At 37.0% G+C, this 17,040-nt stretch overlaps 3 protein-coding genes across 6 annotated transcripts; 1 reads left to right on the plus strand and 2 right to left on the minus strand.

The window, feature by feature from the left end:
• Window positions 1-9,897: 9,897 nt before the first annotated feature.
• On the minus strand, window positions 9,898-10,539 carry LOC129748267 (small nuclear ribonucleoprotein Sm D3). Its single transcript, XM_055742806.1, has one exon. The coding sequence runs from the start codon at window positions 10,399-10,401 to the stop codon at window positions 9,946-9,948; it is 456 nt and encodes a 151-aa protein (XP_055598781.1). The 5' UTR covers window positions 10,402-10,539; the 3' UTR covers window positions 9,898-9,945.
• Window positions 10,540-11,169: 630 nt separating this feature from the next.
• LOC129747348 (uncharacterized) lies at window positions 11,170-13,000 on the plus strand. The gene is made up of 2 exons (XM_055741503.1): window positions 11,170-11,482; window positions 12,356-13,000. The coding sequence occupies exons 1-2, from the start codon at window positions 11,413-11,415 to the stop codon at window positions 12,877-12,879; spliced, it is 594 nt and encodes a 197-aa protein (XP_055597478.1). The 5' UTR covers window positions 11,170-11,412; the 3' UTR covers window positions 12,880-13,000.
• Window positions 13,001-13,891: 891 nt separating this feature from the next.
• Window positions 13,892-16,761, minus strand: LOC129745369 (uncharacterized). Of its 4 annotated transcripts, none has more exons than XM_055738399.1 (5): window positions 16,587-16,761; window positions 16,176-16,403; window positions 15,341-15,464; window positions 14,952-15,149; window positions 13,892-14,746 (listed from the first exon to the last, which is right to left on the minus strand). In XM_055738399.1, exons 2-5 carry the CDS (start codon window positions 16,320-16,322, stop codon window positions 13,911-13,913), a joined length of 1,305 nt encoding a protein of 434 aa, XP_055594374.1. In that variant the 5' UTR covers window positions 16,323-16,403; window positions 16,587-16,761; the 3' UTR covers window positions 13,892-13,910. The 4 variants fall into 4 exon arrangements, with proteins under 4 accessions (XP_055594374.1, XP_055594373.1, XP_055594375.1 ...); XM_055738398.1 differs by having other exon boundaries at window positions 16,480-16,761; XM_055738400.1 differs by having other exon boundaries at window positions 14,964-15,149; window positions 16,176-16,761.
• Between the last annotated feature and the right edge of the window lie 279 nt (window positions 16,762-17,040).

Below are 17,040 nucleotides of genomic sequence, written 5' to 3' on the forward strand. Positions count from 1 at the left end.
CGTTTCTATAATATAGATGCTAGAAGCAAAAAAAAATCATAACAGCTTTGTCGCCTAGCAAAGGTAAAAAAAACTTATCTTCTGAAGTATTGATTATTTCTAATCCACGAAAAAACACAACAAACCGGCGAATGACAGAAATTAAACTTATTGATAAAAATTTGTTTTAGTTCGACAAGGGATATTTGAATAGGTGCTGAGCATAATTTAAATCATTGCATTAGACTACACTTTGCCTTTCGCATCTCATACATTTCCTTCATAAACCAAGTTTGCACCGTTCTGAGTGTTTTCAGTACAACCACCCACTGGGGCGATTTGATCATGATCATGATTGATCATGATATAATCATCATCAAGGTTCAAACCAACACTTTCATACGACCGCGAATTGAATTTCTCTTTTATTTCCTTTTTCAAAACCAGAATGTTTGCATAATTTTCGGCGGCCATTTTGGCTTTCGTTTTCCGCGGGGGAAAATAATTTTTGAGTCTGTTGAATTATTCGACATACTCGTCCACTATTTCATTTGGAACAATTAAAAACGTACCTTATCAACTCCTGGTTCGTTCTCCCGCTCGTCGCCAATTGTAGTGTCCTGATTACCACTTTATTTCACTAAACTGTTCACACCGAAATCGCTCCTCACTTTCCTCCTCTCTCTCACTCACGTTCCTCTCCCTCACCCGCATGTCATCACCCCCGCCAGTGCAGCCAGTTCCTCCGTATTTTCCTGTGGCTCAAGGTCTGTAAATACACAGGTATAAATCATCTGCACTAAAATAAAGTATATTTCAGGTAAGATTCTAAAGTAGAACCCTACAAGCGCGATATGCGCCTTTGAGTATGCAGTAATCAATATGCACAAAATTTAGGTATTAGTACAAGAATATGTTAAAAGAAAATTTATAATTGTCATGTAAGTCTTCACATAGCCTCCAAGACATAAACAGTATTAGATTAAATGAACATATTTCGGGACACCTTAGATAGCCCGAAATGAGTACAGTAGAACCACGTAGAACCCCGCACTCAGAAAAATACTATTATGTATGCCATAAGATTCTCTTATGAAGTGGCGCCATAAGAAAAATCATTGAAATTCATAAGATTGTCTTATGACGCGAATGAATTCTGCACTCAGAGGAAATCTTATTATAAATTTTATAAGATACATCTTATGAACCACTTTTTTGCGTCCAAACTAATTTTTCATAAGAGTCTTATGAAATTCTTTCAATTTTCATACGATGTTCTTATGAAAAATAGAAGAAACGGCATTGTGAAAAAAATGATGAACACATTCATTCACATCAGTTTTTTTTCATCATCTAACAGTACGAAGCAATCGCCAGTTCATAGTTATTATAGATTTCCTTCAATGTTAAATGTTATTGTTATCTCCGGAATGGTAAGTTCGATTTGATGTTTTTGGTGTGAACGTTGAATATATTAGTAAACCAAAATACATTATTTGTTTACTTTTCAGCAAGCTGATAGGCAAAAAACGAAAGGTTGAAGATTAAGATGCGGCAAAAAAAAACTTTGATGGATCCGTCTGTTGATGCGCTGCTGATGGTGACGACCATGAAGGATTTAATTTTAAACAAATTTGGCAAACAATAAAGTGAATGTTTTCAGCATGAAATATCGAGAATTTTTCTTATTAGAAAGTGATTTACTGTTTCCATAAGAATCTCTTATGAAAAGCAACAACCTCTCATTGAAGTAGGCGTTCATCTTCAGAATTCATTCGCGTCATAAGACAATCTTATGAATTTCATTAATTTTTCTTATGGCGCCACTTCATAAGAGAATCTTATGGCATACATAATAGTATTTTTCTGAGTGTGAAGATGAACGCCTACTTCAATGAGAGGTTGTTGCTTTTCATAAGAGATTCTTATGAAACAGTAAATCACTTTCTAATAAGAAAAATTCTCGATATTTCATGCTGAAAACATTCACTTTATTGTTTGCCAAATTCGTTTAAAATTAAATCTTTCATTGTCACCATCAGCAGCGCATCAACAGACGGCTCCATCATAGTTTTTTTTTTGCCGCATCCTAATCCTCGACCTTTCGTTTTTTGCCGATCAGCTTGCTGAAAAGTAAACAAATAATGTATTTTAGTTTACTAATATATTCAACGTTCACACCAAAAACATCAAATCGAACTTACCATTCCGGAGATAACAATAACATTTAACATTGAAGGAAAACTATAATAACTTCATAGTTGGCGATTGCTCCGTATTGTTAGATGATGAAAAAAAAACTGATGCTATGAATGAATGTGTTCATCATTTTTTTCACAATGCCGTTTCTTCTATTTTTCATAAGATCATCGTATGAAAATTGAAAGAATTTCATAAGACTCTTATGAAAAATTAGTTTGGACGCAAAAAAGTGGTTCATAAGATGAATCTTATGAAATTCATAATAAGATTTCCTCTGAGTGCGCTTATCTGAGCTCGTTATCCGAGCCACCATTTTTATCCAAAATCCATGTAAAAATGTGTTCCCGATATATTGTTACATTAAACATTAAGCAATTAAATTGAAGTTTTTAACAAGTTTAAATCTAAATTTGCCAGACACGTCGATGAAATAAAAAAATAAATTCCATGGAAGAACCGAGTTATGCGCCTGGATGATATGCAATAACAGTGCAAAAAAGTTTGTCAATGTATTTCGTTTAATCCAAGGTTTCACTTATCCGAGGTGGTCCTGCCCATGTCGGGATGAATAAGCCAGTGATGCTTAAAATCCCTTGAGAAAAAAAAGGTCCTGCCCGAAACTACTTCGGGTAAGCGTGGTTCTACTGTACATCATTTTGCATACCATCCAGGCGCAAAGCTCGATAGATATACGCAACTTGCGTCAACCTGATGGCTGCTGGGGGTTCTACTGTTTAACGTTTCTCCTGGCTATTTGGATAAATGATCTTAATGTACTCTTTTTGGTGCCGCGGAATATGGTAACCCTAACATAGCAATCGAGCATCGAAAAACAAAACAGCGTTTGGCTGACCAGCTAATATTCTCTAGATAAGAGATAATTTGAAGTAAACTTCAAGCGCCTAAATAACTAAGTTACCACGCATAACTTAAATAAAATAATTTCAAAGCAGGATAAATTGATCGCAATTTCAAGTTTTCAACTTTTCAGAACTTAAAAATCTTGATAAAGAATCTTGAATTTAGAAACAGTTATCCAAGAATTACAAATTTAAACTTGTAACTGAGATTTAAGAATTCGAAGCTTGATGATTAAATTTCAGAAAAATTCATAATTTCGTTTGTTCGAAGTCCTCTATCAGTAAATGCAAAGATTCCCAAGTCAACTGAAATGTCTTTGATTTCTTGGAGCTTTTCCAAAATAATTGACTATAATCAGGCGTTTTATTGAAGTTTCTCTCTGTCGATCCAGAAATTTAAGTTCAGCCATTTATTTAGCACTGGATAATGTTACATTTTAACCCAAAAACCCCAACAAATTACTTAAGCATGTAATCGATGAAGAGTAAATGAGAAAAGAGAAAATACTAAAAAAAGGGAACATGAAGCCCTGCAATGCTTTGCCCAATAAATGCTGGTTCATTACATTTTGGATCGTAAAGCTGAACACTACCCGTCTATTTATTTATTTAAAATCCGTCCACCGCGACTTTGGCTTTTTTCTCCACCTTTAAGTTATATCAACTGGCGACGAGGTCAAAAAGTGAGTTTTTTTTTTATCGAAGTTGTAAGCGCGTGGTTTTCGGGAAAAGTGCCCTGTATTTTAACCGATATTTTATTATCGAGAAGTTTTTTCGCGACGGTAGTGGAAAATTTTGCTGGTTTTTGAAAAACCACGTTTTGAAGAACAAAGAGTCTTTTGTTCTACGAGGTATATTGTTCTACGAGGTATATTGTTCTACGAGGCTCTTCATTGTTACGATCAATTGTTCTGCGGATTTTTTTTTGTAAATTCCTTCAAAAGGATTTATTTTTTTTAACCAGAACAAGTGCATGCTATGCTACAGCAAGTTTTGTGATTGAAAATTTGATCGAAAAGCGATTTTGCAAAGAATTTAAAAATTTCATCAACAAGTAGAAGTACGCCACCATTTTGTTAACCACGAGGTTAAATTTTCGGTGTGTAACATTTTGTGATCGGATAAGATTTTCATTATCCCTTTTCTTGGTGTTCATCTCACGTCTCACCATTATCTGACCACTGTCTCACCCACACGACAGTTATAATAAAATCAACTGTGGTAAATTTCATTTGTCAAAGTGGAAGTTATTTGTCTGCAATTGGGAGCGAAAACGTGCAGAAGAAACACAATTTGTGTCTTTTATCGCCCAAAGCGTTCGTTAAAAGTTTTTTATTGCTGTTTTTTACATCCAGAGTGGATTCTGCTGGTTGTTGTTGCTGCTGTGGTGCGATTTGGGTTGACTGCTGCTAACCGGAAGACTGTTGTTGCTGCTGTTTGGAAGATTTGGGTAACCTGCTGCTACCTGGAAGACTGTTGTTGCTGCTGTTCGGAAGTTGCGATTGACCGCTGCTGTGAGAGCAAATTGGTTTTTTTTTGCTGCTGTTGGAAGACAGTAAGTGGTTGCTGTAACTTTTGCCTGGACGGAATTTTAAGCTGTTGGTTCTATACCAGATTTTTTGTGTGGATTGCTGTTGCTTCGAGAAGAAATTGGTCGAGCGCAGTGATAAATTCACAATTTGAGAACGGGATTTTTTGCGACACGAGCGGATCGGTGCGAGGTTTTCAGATCAGGTATGTGATTTTGTTTTCATTTAATTTTTTTCATTGTGAAACATCCGAAGCATATTTTTTGGCAATTTTTTATTTTATTAACGATTTTATTTTTTCAATTTTTCCCACATTTTTTAAATTTCACCTGTGTATTTCAGCAATTTTCATTGCTTTTTATTCATTATGGCTCTGACTGCGACCATGGAACCGTACATTCCCGGTTCGGTCCCTTTTTCACAATATTTGGAACAATTAGAGTTCATTTTTGAGCATAACGAATACACGGAAGCCAGATATAAGGTTTCGTTTTTGGCAGTATGTGGCCAAGAAGTTTATTCAGAACTTAAAAAATTGTTTCCTGGACGCAATTTTAGGGATCTTACATACAAAGAAATAACTGAGGCCCTCAAAAAGCGATTTGATAAATCAGACACAGAAATTTTACAGAGTGAAGAATTTTGGACGAGGCGGCAAGGTGATCATGAGAAGGCGGAAGATTTTATATTAGCAGTCAAGGTACTAGCGGAAAAATGTAATTTGGGAGAACTGAAGCAAAGGGGTATTCGGGATGTTTTGGCTATAGGTGTGAACGACGAAGAATTGCAAAAGCAATTATTTAACGAAAAGGATTTAACAGCCGAAAGGGCTGAGCAGTTAATTTTGAATTATGAACATGCAATGAGCCGTACCCGATTTTTAAACAGGAAAAAGGAGAAAAATATTAACATAATTTCACGTCTTGGTTCTCGCCCGCAAAGTAGTTATAATAATCGTGCCTATTCTTCAAAGTTTTCTGGAGGTTTTAGAGGGAGAGATCGTAGCCTGGATAGAAACAATTTTAGAAATCGTTCATTTTCTTCACGCAGTAGGAGTGGAGACCGGTTTTCTAATAAAACACGTTTTAATAACGAGAAAAAAAATTTCATTTGTTCCTTTTGTAAAAAAAAGGGACATACCAGAAAATTTTGCTATCTGTTGAAACAAAACAACAAAATTTATACGAAAAATCAAAATAGTGTGAAATTTTTGGATACTCCAAAATCACCTATTCTTTCTACTTCTTCTTCGATTTTCAAGCGTTTAAAAGCAGACTTGGAGTCTGATAGTGAAGATGAATTGTCGTGTCTCATGATTGCGTCGGGAATTGGGTCTAAACCTAGATCAAATGGTCCTTGTTATGTTGAAACCCTGATTGAAAACAAGCGTTTAACCATGGAGGTCGATTGCGGATCGGCTGAAAGCGTGATTTCGGAGGAGCTATTCTTCAGAAATTTTAAAAACCATAGTTTGAGTCCGTGCCATAAAAGATTGGTCGTGATTGATGGGAAAAGGTTAAAAATTTTAGGAATGTTTTCAGTAAAGGTAGAAAATTTGGGGATTCAACACAAACTGAATCTCATAGTACTGCGATGCGACAACGAGTTTACTCCATTAATGGGGCGCACATGGTTGGACGTACTGTATCCGGAGTGGAGGAGCATTTTTGCAAGGCACCATTCATTTAGCGGAAGCGTACATTTGTTGAAAGAAGATCAAGCGGTAGAAGAGATAAGGAGTAAGTTTAAGAACGTTTTCAACAAAGATTTTTCTAGTCCAATTAAAGGTTTTGAGGGGGACTTAGTTCTGAAGGAGGACCGACCTATTTTCAAAAAAGCGTATCAAGTTCCTTTACGTTTGAGGCCAAGGGTGTTGGAGTATTTGGATAACTTGGAGAAAGAAGGGGTGATTACACCTGTGGAAGCCAGTGAGTGGGCTTCACCGGTGGTAATTGTGGTTAAGAAAGATAAAGACATACGTTTAGTAATCGACTGTAAGGTGTCTATCAATAAAGTGATAGTACCTAATACTTACCCTTTACCTCTTGCCCAAGATTTATTCGCCGCTCTGGCTGGGTCTAAAATGTTTTGCTCTTTGGATTTGTCTGGAGCTTATACACAGCTTAGTTTATCAGAAAATTCTAGGAAGTTCATGATAATTAACACAATAAACGGACTTTATGCGTATAACAGACTTCCTCAGGGTGTATCTTCATCGGCTTCAATTTTCCAAAAGGTTATGGATAAAATTTTACAAGGATTGGACAAAGTTTTTTGTTATCTGGACGACATTTTGGTTGCGGGAATAGATTTTGAGGACTGCAAGCGAAAGCTATATTTAGTCTTGGAAAGACTTGCTAAGGCTAATATAAAAGTAAGCTGGAAGAAGTGCAAGTTTTTTGTAAATAAATTAAGATATTTGGGACACATCTTAACAGATCGAGGTTTACTTCCATGTCCGGAGAAAATTCAGACCATTCGGGAAGCTAAACCTCCTACCAATGTATCTGAATTAAAAGCTTTTTTGGGTTTAGTTACTTACTATGCTAAATTCATCCCAAATTTATCTTCCCGCATCCATTGTCTTTATAATTTATTAAAGAAAAACGTTAAATATGTCTGGACAGAAAATTGTGACAAGGTGTTCAACGATTGCAAACAGTTTTTAATGAATCCAAACCTTTTAGAATTTTTTGATCCTGCTAAGCCTTTGATAATAGTTACTGATGCGTGTAACTACGGCTTAGGAGGTGTTTTAGCACACGAAATTGATGGAGTTGAGAGACCAATAAGTTTTACATCATTTTCGCTGAATAATGCGCAGAAAAATTACCCTATCCTACATTTAGAGGCTTTGGCGGTTATAAGTACGGTGAAGAAATTTCACAAGTTTCTTTACGGACAGAAATTTAAAATTTTTACTGATCACAAGCCTTTGATCGGTATTTTTGGTAAAGAAGGAAAACATGCTATTACAGTTACTCGTTTACAAAGATACATCATGGAATTATCGATTTACGATTATGAGATAATATATCGACCGTCATCCCGTATGGGGAACGCGGATTTTTGTTCTCGATTTCCGATTCAACAAGAAGTTCCGAAGGAATTAGCAAGAGAATACATTAAGAGTTTGAACTTTACTGATGAATTTCCTTTAGATTGTAAATTAGTTGCTAAAGAAACATCTAAAGATGAATTTTTGTTGAAAATCATGCAATTTCTAAGGAAAGGTTGGCCTGAGCGTTTGGATAAAGTTTTCAAGAATATTTACGCTAATCATCATGATTTAGAGGAATTTGAAGGCTGTTTGTTGTTCCAAGGACGAGTAATGATTCCATCGTCTTTGAGAAATAAAATTTTGAAAATGCTACATAAAAATCATTCAGGAATGAGTAAAATCAAACAGATGGCCAGGAGAACTGTTTTCTGGAATGGAATCAACGACGACATTGAGGATTTTGTGAAAGCCTGTCAAGTCTGTCATCAAACTACAGCAATTAGAAAAACTGTTCCTTATTCGTCATGGCAACAAACCAACAAACCGTTTAGTCGTTTGCATGCAGATTTCTTCCATTTTCGAAAGAAAACGTTTCTGGTGGTAGTCGACAGTCATAGTAAATGGCTTGAGCTCGAGTACATGAGGTTCGGTACAGACTGCAGAAAGGTGTTGAAGGTGTTTCTAAGTATCTTCGCTAGGTTCGGGCTACCAGACACAATCGTGACAGATGGAGGCCCACCGTTCAATTCTGAATATTTCAAAGTGTTTCTGGAAAAACAAGGAATCCGAGTCATGAAGAGCCCTGCCTACCATCCAGAAAGCAACGGACAGGCAGAACGAATGGTCAGACTGGTGAAGGACGTTTGGAAAAAGTTTCTTTTGGATCCGGAAATGAACAAATTGGATACCGACGAGCAAATAAGCTTTTTCCTTTTTAATTATAGGAACACTTGTTTAGATTCAGCTGGTCAATTTCCTTCAGAACGCCTCTTAGCTTTTAAACCAAAAACTTTATTGGACTTAATTAACCCTAAACATAATTTTAAACCAAATTTTACTAAAAACATTGACGATGATGATAAATCAATAACCGTGGAAAACAAGGTATTACCTAATCCTTTTAATAAGCTTAAAAATGGTGATCTGATCTACTATAAAAATCCTAATCCGACTGATGTTAGAATTTGGTTACCTGCAAAATTTCTAACACATGTTTCGAATAATATTTCACAGATCTCGCTCGGTGGTCGCATTCTTCAGGCGCACAGACGTCAATTGAAGATTTTGCCCGTTTCTCGCAGAGGAAGGAAATTGGTACTGCATCCCAATAATTTTGATCGACGTAGCAACATTCAGCAAACCAACATCACACAACAGCATACTAAGAGGAGGAGAGAAGATCGGGACGATGTCAGTTCAGATACAGATGCTGAAGGTTTTTTCGGTTTCCCAGCCGATTCATTTTTGTTTACTGAGCAAGAAGCTCTACCGGATTTGGTTCCAATGGAGACGGAACTCGAGCAGCAAGTTGATCAGGAAGCTGTTCCCGAGCAGCGTTCGATTCGTCGTTCAACTAGAAAACCCAAGAAGCGAAAATTATGTGACTACGTGTACTTTTGAATAGTTGAAATTTTTTACAGTTTCATATCGAATAAGTTTAAAGAACGTAAATATTTTGCGAACATTTTAAGTAGTATTTCAAAATTTAGAAGAATTGTTTTGGAAATTTCAAGCTTGTTTGAATTCGAATTTATAAACAAATTTAAGGGAAAAGGAATTGTTACATTTTAACCCAAAAACCCCAACAAATTACTTAAGCATGTAATCGATGAAGAGTAAATGAGAAAAGAGAAAATACTAAAAAAAGGGAACATGAAGCCCTGCAATGCTTTGCCCAATAAATGCTGGTTCATTACATTTTGGATCGTAAAGCTGAACACTACCCGTCTATTTATTTATTTAAAATCCGTCCACCGCGACTTTGGCTTTTTTCTCCACCTTTAAGTTATATCAGATAACAAATCTCTACAGCAAATCCAATGCATTGAAGCGGTTTTATCTCTGTTTTAGAAGATTTACAACAAATCTTTTTCTATAAGATAAGATCTCAATTAATGTGAGACCTTCGGTTTCGTTCAACGCTATCTCGTAATGTGCAATTTTATTCGAAGGCACAAAAGGAAGTTGAAATATGCCTTTATTGTTGCAATAAGTTGAAATTGTTCCTGGGATTTTCAAGATTACCATTAGAATGGAAATTCATATCTTTTACATATTTTTTTCGGTTTAATAACTGACAACAATTTTGTTAGGTTTTATTCAATAAGTATGTTTAATTAAAGTTCTTAATGCATGTTTATAAACTACGCTCGCGTTACAGTCCTCCTCTGCCTCGGCCTCCAGAAGGTCCTTGTCCCTGCCAGTTGCCCTTCCCAGGCCCTTGGCGATTTCCAGAATTACCGGGACCGCCCCCGCCTCCTCCGCCGCCACCACCCCCTCGTCCACGGCCCCGGGCAGCCTGGGCCCTCAATATAGCAGATTTACCCCGACCAGCAGTACCTGTTTTGGTACCTTGTTTCTTGAACATCGGAGCATTCTTCAACATATCCGGAAGAATCAGGAAGCGAATCTTCGACCCACGAATGTAAACGTTTTCCAGGTTTGCTGTCCTACCATCCCGGAAGGTGACGGTCAACTGCGACATCTGGCAGTTCATGTTGTCCTCAGCTTCGATTAGCTTACCGCGATAAACCTCCCCGGTGATGGTTTCGCACGTCACAATGTGCCCTTCTGCCTCGTGCAGAACTTTGATCGGAACACCGATAGACATTTTAGCCGGAGATTGTTGAGATACGCGATATTAAACGATTAAAAACAGCAATTATCTTGGAGCACGCCGGTCTCGCAGATTTTCGCGTCTTTTGTGTAATGGCTGTCAACTTTCTCGGCCGATGCCTCAAACAAAAAACACAAAACGATAAGTGTTTGAGTTCGGCTAGGGAACGCAAGGGGGCAGTGCTGACTATTTTACACGGTGGACAGTCAAGCTAGATAGTAGGTCTGATATGAATCAAAACAGTATTTTACAAAGTTCTTTATCTAAATTGGTTTTAACTTTTAACTAGTGTGAAACAATCAAAAGCTCATTGCAAAATTAGCAGAAACGTGTTTATTCATTTACCTAAAATATTTTACTTACTTTATTTTACTGAGTTTTTATAGAAAAGGTTCTCTGGATTCTACCAACTTCACACCTTCTAAATATTGAAGTCACTGCTTTAGAATAGGAAATTACCTATCGGATGAATTGAATTTTCTCGGTTGAAATAAAGTAAAGATGGATTGGACACATGCTGCGAAGAAATTAGAACGAGATTTGTAGAGAGGCGTTTAACTGGAATCCAGATAGGCATGGAAGAACAGATAAGTCCAGAAGCTCGTGATGGCGTAGAGTAGAATAATTTTTAATCAGATTCTTAAAAAATGTATACTCATTCATTTTCGCCATTGTCATTCATTTAGATTTGAAAATGAGTTCACAAAAATAGGTTATTCTATGCTCACTCATACTGAGTAGACCGAATGCAGCGTGTAAACGTTAGAAAAACGATAAAAATTTTGGCAACGACCGCGAAAACGGATTGGCTCATATAAAAAAAATCTGAAACAAAACAATTTAATCACAATAGTTTGTCCGTTATTAGTCGTTGTTAACAAAAAGATTTCTGGCAAAAAAGCGGCATTACAAAAATTAGTGAAACAGTTAAAAAAAATTACCAGAACAAATCGAAGTTAGCCGCTAGAAAATCAGCGTAAAAATCCAACAAAGACAGTTGAAACAATGGCCACCAAACGAGCGTTCAACATTTTGGAGCAACGGAACAGGAACGAAAACACACAGTCCGTTTCCAGTAAGTATTTCAACGCTCCCTTATTGTTAATTGAATAATTTTACACAGCTTCTGGATTTATCAGAAATAATTAAATTGGGCTTTTGTTGGATTTAAAAAATAAAAAAAACTCGGGCGGACTACAAGGCTGGTTTCATAAAATTCGTCACAATTTTTTACGCGATCAGTAAAAATATTTTTCAATAATTTCAAATTTTGCTATCTATTCATATTAAAGTTTTCATAAGCCCATTGAATTGAAAATCAAAATATTTCGAAAGGCGCACAGGGGTAAAACAAAAATTATTTTCTGCCGAAACTTTGCGTTTTAGAACTATAGTATCTTCAGGACAAATAACACCAATTACAAGGGCTATAAAATTAACTTTTTGAAAAAAATTACTAAACCACCTTAAATTTTTTTAGCTTGTACCAATTCTAGCAACTTTGTCATAGAAGTCGTTATCGTGTCGACAACCATTTCAAAGTTATGACTATTTCTAAAAAAATATTTTTTATTTTCATTTTTCCAACCAAAACTTTTTTGCAAGTCATTTTTGATAGAAATTTTTTTTTTGGAGAGTTTTAGGATCGGTAAAGTTGCACACTTTTGCTTATTACACTGTAGAGAAATTTTGAAGTTCGTACGAGATATCTTGAAAATACGTAACATAAATTAGTAATTTTTACTAACCCCCCTGTGTGGGGCGGTTCAAAATAAACCATTATATCATTATAATAATAAAATCAAGTTCATAACAAGCTTTTTTTCCTTTGGGGTTGTGTTTCTCTAATTTTTTATTGTACATAAGATTGAATGTTGTGACTATTTTGCCAAGCCATGTCCTAGAAAACTGCTAATTTGTGCCTAACTGAGCATATTAATCATTGCAGAAAACAAAGTACACCACAAAACCGATCTTCGAGCACCAACAAAGTTTGTCCTGAAGGATCTGACCAACAGTTCCACGTCGCGATCACAACAATTTGCCGGAAAACAGCAGCAGAAAGACGATTTGGCGGCCTTCAAAAAAGCAACTCTTCAACCAAAACCATCAGCTCTGCAATTTCAGGGAAAGAAATCGGCTGAGAGCATCGTTCAACCAACATCCAAAAAACAAGCTCTAACGGCCAGTGCTTTCAGCATTTTCACGCCGGAAGACTTTGAGCACAAAAGAAGTCAGTGCGAGCTGTTGCGGGAGGATATCTTTGAGCAGGCGCTAAATTTCCACGGACAGCTTCCGCGGCGAGAAGTTAAGCCCATGAAACCGGTCAAAATTGAGCCACTTCCGAGTTTCGACTTTGAAATACCGAAACATGAAGTACCAAAGTCAAAACCGCTTCCGGGCGATTTACCTTTTAGCCTGTTTTGGGGGCTGCAGGAAGTTGAAATTCCCGACTTGGAATTCATGTTCTAGGACAAGTTGTTTAGAAAACATAAGGTTTTTTATCTGCGCCATCATCCATTCATTGTATCAATAGCATTTTTTTTGTTGTAGTAATATCGTTTTAATATTTTTGTATCAAACGGAAAAAACACACCAGTTGAAAATATGACATTTCTTTATGAGAAATCCTTGGAGAGTTAAATACAAAAACTATAGAAAAAGAGAAAGAAGGCTATACGAGTTTCTTATCAAGATCGTAAAGAAAATCTGCTTATGGTTGGAACTGATTGTTTAGATTAAGGCTCGTGAAGATTGGTTCAGGGATATAGCTTGAGGATTCAGGGTTGAGGATCAAGCTCTTGGATTTTATGCTAACACCGGGAGATCTCATTCTTTGTGCAGCTTTGTGCAGCTATCATCTAATCAACTGGCCAGGGTTTCGATATTCAGCTCAAGCCAACACCGACACCATACAACCCGTTGAAGTTTTCAAAAAATGTCAATCAGACGCTGAAATTCCTCAAGCAATCAATTGTAACAGGAACAGAAACATTAATTTGGAACAGGATCCGCCCAGCTGAACGGGTTCAGGTAAGTGCTTTTTTGCACATCAGTTGTTTTCAAGTTAAGCTACAAATTTTCTCAGCCACGAAATTTATTATGAAAGGTTCATTGGTTCTATTTTAATTGCTGTGAAAACGAACGCTTTATCGAAATTTTAAAATTTAACTTACTATTTCGGCATTTTGATAAGTATAGAATTTCATATCACGACAAAAATTAAACTCGCAAACGAGTTTCGAAGCACGAAAATAGCTCTCTCTAAAAGACATCTCTTTCGAAGAACATTCTAGATCGGTTGTGTGTAGGTAAACCAACACCAATGAAGCGCAAATCCAAATTTGTGCGCAATTGAGGCATAAATACAACAACCGAAAACATAATTCAGTTATCGTCATGCTTATATGCAGTCCATGAACCAATTCCAATAATTTCAAGAACCCTTCAAAATGGCTTTCTCAACTTTCCCACTCAACACAACACGAAAAAGGAGGTTCCGTTTACAGTAAAGCGTTTTTGTTGTAGCGTATTTTGTTTTGAAGCGCCTTTATGTACTTGTACTCGGAGCACTTGTCGCAGATGATGGCCCCTCGAGAGATCATATCGTGAATACTTTTGTCATGACAAACTATGTGAACCAGCTTCAAGTTCCCGAGGGTAAACAATTCAATAAAGTACGTTATCACAGAGAGATTCTTACCCCGGCGATTGTGAATCTTACAAATGGCTTCGGCTTCATCGGATATCATCCTCGACACGTTCTCCACGATCGAAGGAAGCACTGTCCGGCTGATTTCGACCTGGTGGTCCAAATTCCACACCTGGAACAGTATCATGTTTTCGCGGCTGGCGTACGGATTGATGACATGGGCTCCATAATTGCATTGCTGATGGTTCCACAAACCCATGCATCTGAACTCACCGCTTGAATTGCACAGCGCCATTCGATATTTGTCAATAGGATTAGGGTTATTTTCAAGTGACTTTTTGACGATTAACTTCATCCGTTTGGAAGGTATACGTTGAGCATCTACCTCATCGGCCTGTCCTCCATCATCGGATTTCTCATTTGCAAGAACCAGATTGGAAACCTGAGCATCCGGAAGCCGTTCCGGATGACTACGGTCGAAAATGCAACTAAAATAATCGAAACCGATAAGCAGTTGACGAAACAGCTCCAACATCTCGTCGATCAATTCCTTCGCCATCAGATTCCTCCTGTAGACGGCACATTTTGTCAGTTCATCCTTGGTTTTGTAAAAATAGCCTCTGATTCGATCTTGTCCACGGCGCTGCATAATTTCCTCCTTCGTTTGGGGACCTTTCTCATCAGTTCCTTAGCAAAGAACGTAAACGATTAAATAATGTATTATAGTCATTAAAAACTATTCATAATTTTAAAAAATGATAATTGCCACAATTCAATAATTTGACATAAATTTCAGTAATGATCAAATATGTAAAAATGGAATATCATATAACGGTAATATAAAGAAGTTTTCAATCCCCTTTCGAAAATCCTACTTTGTCGATGTACATACTTTTGTGCAAACCTTCAAACCATTCCTCGTGCTCGCTGCGCCGACTTTTGGCCGTCTGCTGGTTCTGGGTGTGCTGGGCGTCTTGCAGCAGCCGGGCAATGTCGCTCTGGTTATTGCAGACAAACTCCTTAGCCAGGGTGCCGGCCTGTAGCAGCTCGCTATGGGTGGACTTGATTGCGTCATACATAAGCTCGAAATCTGAACGGGCAAATACACAGATAGGTACCCGGATACCGGGCGATGGAAAGGAAACAGAATTAGGTCAATGTTACGGCGTGGTCTATGAAAATGTATGAATACTCGTTGGTATATTTAACACGAGTCGACGGAAATTGTTAATGTGAAAGTGTTGTCTTACTTTTGTTCAATGATTGGAGCAGTATACATACCTGTCTTGACAATCGCATCCTGTTCGGCTACAACAAAAAGAACCTGAGCAGGAAGCGTTCTAAAATAATCCTCATCGAGTACTTCTACACCATCCTGGGCGAGATAGACTCGACAACTGTTTAGCTGGAAATAGCGAAACCAAAAATAGGCACAAGATGAAATTAAATTGAGAAGCTGAATTTTTGTAGGTTTCTAAAAAGTTAGGTTTTTTACTAATGTAGGTTAGTCTAGACGAGATGCCTTCTTCTGGGTAATCTTATTGATATTGTACCTCTTAAAAATGTTACCCATAAATTTTAAGAATAACTTAGCATAAGTATAGCAGCTGTTCTCGTGAACTCGCGTAAAATATTTAACAATACCTTACAAATTTTAGTACATTTTATTATAATCATATTCGATTGAACGTGGGTTTCGGGAAAAGTAATGAAGAATTTTACATTCGTGTGGACAAGGATAACGAAACATAAAATTTTTAGGTCACGTCTGTTTCAGAAAAGAAAATTTAAACTCCTAACAGCTCAAAATGGGTTGCGATTTCACAAAGCATTGCATAATACAACAGAACGCTCAATCGTCCGAGTCGGATACCCTTGAAAATCTGTAGACTCGATAATTGCCCCGGACAGCAGTAGTAGCGCAGCGAAGGACGACGCATTGGCATCTTTTTCCTAAAAAGGACCTTCACCTCGCACTATCTCATATACACTGCTAAAAATAGCATCTGTGTTGGTTGACGGGGGAACACTAGTCGACTGTTAATACATGGAACACAGGACACAGAACAGCAAAGAGAACAATAACAAACACTATGCTCAGATCTAGGTCATTCACCTTGAACTTTTCCGAGGCTTTCGTTTTCAACATACGAAGGGAATCTGCAGCCACGCCATACTTTTTGCTCCGTTCGATGTTGGTTATCTTGTAACCTTGCAGCGGACCTGCTCCAGACGATTTCTTAGATGACAGGAAATTCAACATTTTCGGTAGTTCACTAACTCACTCTCTTAACTTATTAGGGTTTAGAATATTGCGACTAATGCGATATATGCTAAGGGAATACTGTAAAAAAGTTCTTTTTATGAGATCACCTAAACCATACAATATTTTTAATCGATTGAATCAAACTAAAAATTACAATTTTCGCTGGATCAATATGAAAAAGAATACTATCTCCACTTAACACTGAGTTGGAACTGACTACAAGGGACCAAAAAAATGCAACTGCACAGGGACGACTGGTACCATGGAATGTTTCACAGATTCTCACGGGTATACGTCCTTCCCAGAACGAATATAGTATGTAATTGATAGATCTCTGCTGCGTTGCCTGGAAATGAATGAAAATTTGTCTCGCTTCCGCGTGTGGGCCAACGTTATGTGTATTTATGTGACGATTTGTGTAGTGCAAAACATGAGCAGTTTGCTTTATCAGTTTTATGCTTTTTGTTTATATTTTAAATCGCGGCTGCGCATTCTTATTGGAAATTTACCGTTGCAATTCGTATGCCTCATCGGCCTAATTTGAAGTGCACTCTGAGAAAACAAATTTCGCTATGCGTAAATCAATTTTTTTTTATTAATTTAATTATTAATTAATAAAGCTGTTAAGAGTGATTTATTAAAATTTATTTAACTCCACCATTACAGAGTTTTAGAGAAAACAGCAACAATTTTTTCCACAAAAAATTAACAAACA

This window comes from Uranotaenia lowii, chromosome 2, assembly GCF_029784155.1.
Source record: "Uranotaenia lowii strain MFRU-FL chromosome 2, ASM2978415v1, whole genome shotgun sequence".
Taxonomy (NCBI): Eukaryota; Metazoa; Arthropoda; class Insecta; order Diptera; family Culicidae; genus Uranotaenia; species Uranotaenia lowii.